At 43.8% G+C, this 5,125-nt stretch overlaps 1 protein-coding gene across 1 annotated transcript; it reads right to left on the bottom strand.

Annotated features, from left to right (window-relative positions):
* Window positions 1-1,010: 1,010 nt before the first annotated feature.
* Window positions 1,011-4,076, bottom strand: Tigd2 (tigger transposable element derived 2). The gene is made up of 2 exons (XM_055612531.1): window positions 3,828-4,076; window positions 1,011-3,682 (listed from the first exon to the last, which is right to left on the bottom strand). Exon 2 carries the CDS (start codon window positions 2,900-2,902, stop codon window positions 1,319-1,321), a length of 1,584 nt encoding a protein of 527 aa, XP_055468506.1. The 5' UTR covers window positions 2,903-3,682; window positions 3,828-4,076; the 3' UTR covers window positions 1,011-1,318.
* Between the last annotated feature and the right edge of the window lie 1,049 nt (window positions 4,077-5,125).

Here is a 5,125-nt window from a genome sequence, read left to right as displayed (position 1 = left end):
CCTCTAAGAAACAAGTCTAACATTTATTTACAATGTGCTAACAATAGCCATTTCCATTCCCTACTGAAACTTACCTGTCTTGTAGAGATCCCTCCACATTTAACCAATAGATCCTGAATAAGTCGGATTAACCCTTTAGTTTTCATTGTATTAAATGTACACATACTTTGTTCATTTTACTTCCTGTGGAAGAAGTTTCCTAATGTAAAAACACCACTCTGGATCTGTTCACCCTATTTCAGAAACATAATGTCTGCAGTATAGGAACCACAGTTAACCCTAAAGAATTACTCTTTTCTAGCACCCAAATATTAAAACTCGTGTATTAAGCATTTAATCCTTTCAAACTCCACAGTTTCCTATTATTAAAGATTCGAGAATAACCTGGTTGTGGTCATGTCACACATCAACTTGGGGTCTTTTCCAGCATTTCCTTCATGTTCAACTTAATGTCAGCTCACTGTTAATGTGCTGGTTCCACCACACACACACACATGCTTATGTTCTCTGCATTCACACAAAATACACCCTATGAAAACAACAGTATGCTTTTTAAGGTTTATAATATTACATAAATGCCTAAGAACTTAGTAAAAACTCCTGACTTTTTAAAGAACAAAGATGACAGCTAATAAAGCTTACCTTTTATTTCTTCTAATCACAATTCTTTAAGAAATTGAAACTCATATTCTTGGAACAAGGCTGGTATAACTTCCATACAAGTAAACTTTTATCAAGCAGGATAAAGCTGACATTCCATGACCTTCTCTCAGAATGTTTTAACTTTACCTTCTTCACTATACTCAGAAATGGCCAATCTCAATAGCTAGCTGCCTGAATTTTGCCAGACAAGGCTCTACACTATTATTATATAGTTCAACAAAATCACAGTAAAATCTTTCAAGCACAGTCTTTGCAGAACTCTCTTAAAAGTCTCACTAAAAGAAATATAAACTCATCCACCAGTATACCTTACTTTAGAAACTGGCATTCAGAAGAAGTCACCAAAGTTCAATTTCAGTAGATAATTTATTGAGTGCCTACAGTGCTCATGGCCCATCACTAGACATGTTGAAATGCAGCATACAATGTGTCCCAGGCTTCAGTGTCTTATGATCTAGTTAGAATGACAGTTTAGACACCAACAAATGAATTTCACGCCACTGCTCAATCAGAGCCAACGTTAAAGAGCTGTAATTTAAGTAATCCAAAACAGCATCTAATTCTAAAATCATCTGTAACATTTATTTGGCTTTAGATAAATTCCACTACAGACAAACGTCACAGAGATGAATATACATAGCAAGAGAAGGGAGTCCTATAGATGACTTTTATTTTGAATCCTTTGTTTTCGTCTTATAACGGTCCGAAGCCTCCGTAATACCAGCTTATCAGAAAGTAGCATGTCATCTTGTTGTTCTAGATAATCCAGCAAATTTTCAGTCCATTCGAGTGCAACTTTATGGCTAATATACTTCTCTGGATTCAGTTCTGCCTTCCTAGTCTTCCTGGAAGGCTTTTGCTCAGCAGCAAAAGTAGGTGCCTGGTCTTCAGCACCTACAATGTCAGCTAACACCGGACAGTTTGAGCCACTGCCCTGAGCGTCAAACCACTGCTCAATGTTCTCAATGTTAACATGTTCACAGTCTTCTGTATTCTGTAAAACCGTTGCTAAATTAGCTGCTAAAATGGCTCCTTCATCAATGCTCATCTTTGAATTTTCTTCATTGCCAGGGAACAGTTTTTTCCAAGCTTTGGTTATGGTATTTGCTCTTATCATGTTCCAGGCTCTTGATGCCTCATAAATTGCATCCAACACAGTCAAATTCTTCCAAAACATTTTTGGGTCCTTTCCTTCATCCATATATTTCTGGATAAGTCCTGCTCGGTAATATCTTTTGACTGTGGTTAAAACTCCTTGGCTCATAGGTTGAATCAGACTTGTGACATTTGGTGGTAAATATTTCACAATTATTCTGCCATCATCTGAACACAACAGTTCTTCAGTTGGATGTGCCGAGGGAAAATCTAAAAGCAGTACTGCTTCTTCTCGAAGCCCTTTGGATTTCAGATGTTTCTGCACTTGTGGCACAAAGCACTTCTCAAACCACTGTTTGAACACAGATGGCTCGATCCATGCACTCTTTTGACTGAAGTAAGTGACAGGAAGATTTGAAAGGTCAGTTCCTTTGAATGCACGGGGTCTCTTTGCTTTCCCCACAACACAAAGATTAAGCTTGTGTAAGCCTGTGGCATTTGCACAACACATAATAATGATTCTTTCTCTGCTTGTCCTGTACTCGCAAGTACTCTGGTCAGCATCAAAAGCCAATGTCCTTGAGGGTAGACATTTCCAGAACAATCCTGTTTGATCAGCACCATATATTTGCTCTGGTAGGAGATTTTCTCTTTCCACAAATTCCTGAAAGTTACCACAAAATTCACTGGCAGCAGCTTCATCCCCTTTTAATTTTGTTCCTTTACCAGCAGCCTTTGGAATACCATGGCGCTGCTTAAACCTAGTTAGCCAGCCAGATGAGGCATTAAAATCACCTTCCATACCCAATGCATCAAAAAAGAACTTGGCTTGTTTTGCGCAGATAGTCCCAGACACTGGAATCCCATTGGTTTTCTGTTGATTAAACCATTCTATCATAACTCTATCAAGCTCCTCATAAGTTGATGACTTCATAGATTTCCGTTTGGACACTCCACTAATAGGATCTGAACTGTTGGCATAGTTTATAATTCTTTCTTTGTTTTTTTTAATGTCACGAACTGTGGATTCACCAATTCCATACAGAACAGAAAGTTTTTTGAAAGAGTTGCCTTCTTCAAGTTTCTTAATAATGTCAAGTTTGTCTTTAATTGTCAACACCACACGTTTACGTTTCCCCAACATTTTAATGTTTTAGACAATTAACAACTTAGGTTTGAACAAAGAGACTAGAAAATGGGGCCTTAAAAGCCCTCAGTTGTTCCCCAAGACTCGGATGGTGCAACAGTTTTCAAAAAAATCTGAGTCTCTTCATTTGCGTTTTAGAACTTAACCAGTCCCTATGACAAAGAATTAACCCTATTTTCTCTTCTTCCTCCTTGTTCTTTTCATAAGTTGCAGCTTACAGGAAGCTATATGTTGAATCAATACTACCCTGCTGAGGTTTCTACAACACTCTCAGGATGATCAACGTTTGCCATAACTGCAGGATTTGTTTTCTTTTTTCTTATGCCATGTGCTAGTAAATAGTTTTACTCAGGTTTGCAAACTTGACATACAGAAAAAACAGAGCAAGGAGACTCACTGCCTGGCTGTTGTCTTTGTCGGAGAGCCAAGTGAGTGAATGCTCTCTTCAAGGCAAGGACTCAGGTGAGTACCTACGAAAATCATAGCGAGGGGAGGTGAGCAGTCGGACTGTAAGTGGACAGGCAAACAACTCAGTACTTTCAACCGACAGGAACTTATAGCTAATGATTTGGCAACTGAAAGGGAAACAGCGGACAAGAAGTGATGTCACATGGTTCAAGGAAGGATAAAAAACTTCATTGGTGGAAATCAGGACCCAAGGCTGCAACTAGGGGGTGGTAGGCTGGGTGAACACCGTACAGTAATCTTGGTGGAAGATGATCTCCAAGACCACAGAAGTAGCTGCTCGGGCGGTAGAGGTACTCGAGCCTCTGAAACCTATAGGAAAATATCAAACACGTTTTCTTTTCAGTATCAGTCCACGGTATTACTCATACCTACCCCTGCGACAGTGTCGAGGACATCACCACCTGCCGGGTAACAGACAACGCTCGCAGGCACCACCCGGGAACTGAGAGCCTACCTCCTGACACTACCAGGGCCTCTCCCCGCCGGCCAGCGAGCTCCGCGCCGGACGCCGGGTGAAAGTCGGCGGCAGTGGGTCACGGCCGCAGCCCTGCAGCGGGCGAGTGGTCACCGGGCGCGCGGGACTTCGGGAAGCGGGGCGCGGGCACCGCTCCGCCTCACCGGCCGGAGCCTAGGGCCAGCAATGGAGGTCCCCAGCGAAGCCGACCCCGCCGGCCGCCGCAGACCGAGCGCGCGACGGAGCTGCGCGGCCGAGCCGGAAGGCAGGGGATTAGGAGCGCGCGCGCGCCCCCGCAGGAACGTGGTGTCGGCGAGGGGGCGGGGATGCGCGGGCGAGCGCGCTGCGGAGGCGGGGCCTCCGGGTGGAGGGGCGGGACTTGAGCAATGCTCCGCCTCCGGACACCGAGTGGGTGTGGCTCACGGCTGTGGCCAGCAGAGGGCAACGCAGGCTCATTCCCAGTGACAGGGCTGTGTAGATGAGGCTTGCAAGAGCGGTAATAGTAATTGCTGGGTCTGTGTTCAAGGGAGATCCCCGGATCTCTGGGTGCCTGGGGAGCACGCTGCGCCTCTTCGCTGTCCTCTGCAGCGGTGATCCGATGGAGCCGGGTAGCCGGGGCCGGCGGGCTTGGGCGGGGGGCGGGGCGCAGAGCACTTTAATGCTGAAGGAACAGTATAAAGACCACCTTCTACAGTCAAAGGGGAATTTCAAGACTTAGACCTTCCTCTTGCTCAGAGCTGTCCCTCTCCCTCTCTCTATCTCTAGCATAATAGTTGAAAAAAGAAAGAAAGAAGAAAGAAAGGAAGGAAGGAAGAAGGAAAGAAGGAAAAAAGGAATGAAAGAAAAAAAGAAAGGTCCATCTTCCACAAACATCTGAACATGAGTGCCCTAACTTCTATTTCTCAAGACAACATTTTCTAGGTGTCTCAGGCAACTAAAATTTCTAAAACTAAATTTTCTAGAGCGGGAAATCAAATTGAGCATTCACTCTGCTTAGAAGGAATGTCGGTTCCAAGGCTCTTTTCTGTCTTCCAAGTCATATCTGCAGTTGTCCTCAGAATCTCACCTGGCTTGCTGGGTGGGAAATACTTTGATCTGTTTGTGCTGTCACATGGGTGGCTTTGGGCCTAGTTTTGCCTGAAAGTAAACTTCCCACAATTCTTGCCCCTTCCAGCTTCCAACCAAGCAATCCGGACAACTGAATGACCATTTCTAATTTCATTTACATCACTTTAAATGGTTTTACTTTTCCATCCTTGTTCAAAAGGAGCTTGAAACACTTGCACCTATTCATTCCT

Source organism: Psammomys obesus, unplaced genomic scaffold (genome assembly GCF_907164565.1).
Source record: "Psammomys obesus unplaced genomic scaffold, mPsaObe1.curated_primary_1811, whole genome shotgun sequence".
Taxonomy (NCBI): domain Eukaryota; kingdom Metazoa; phylum Chordata; class Mammalia; order Rodentia; family Muridae; genus Psammomys; species Psammomys obesus.
Note: the sequence above shows the minus strand (reverse complement) of the source record. Positions and strands in the feature narration are given on the sequence as shown.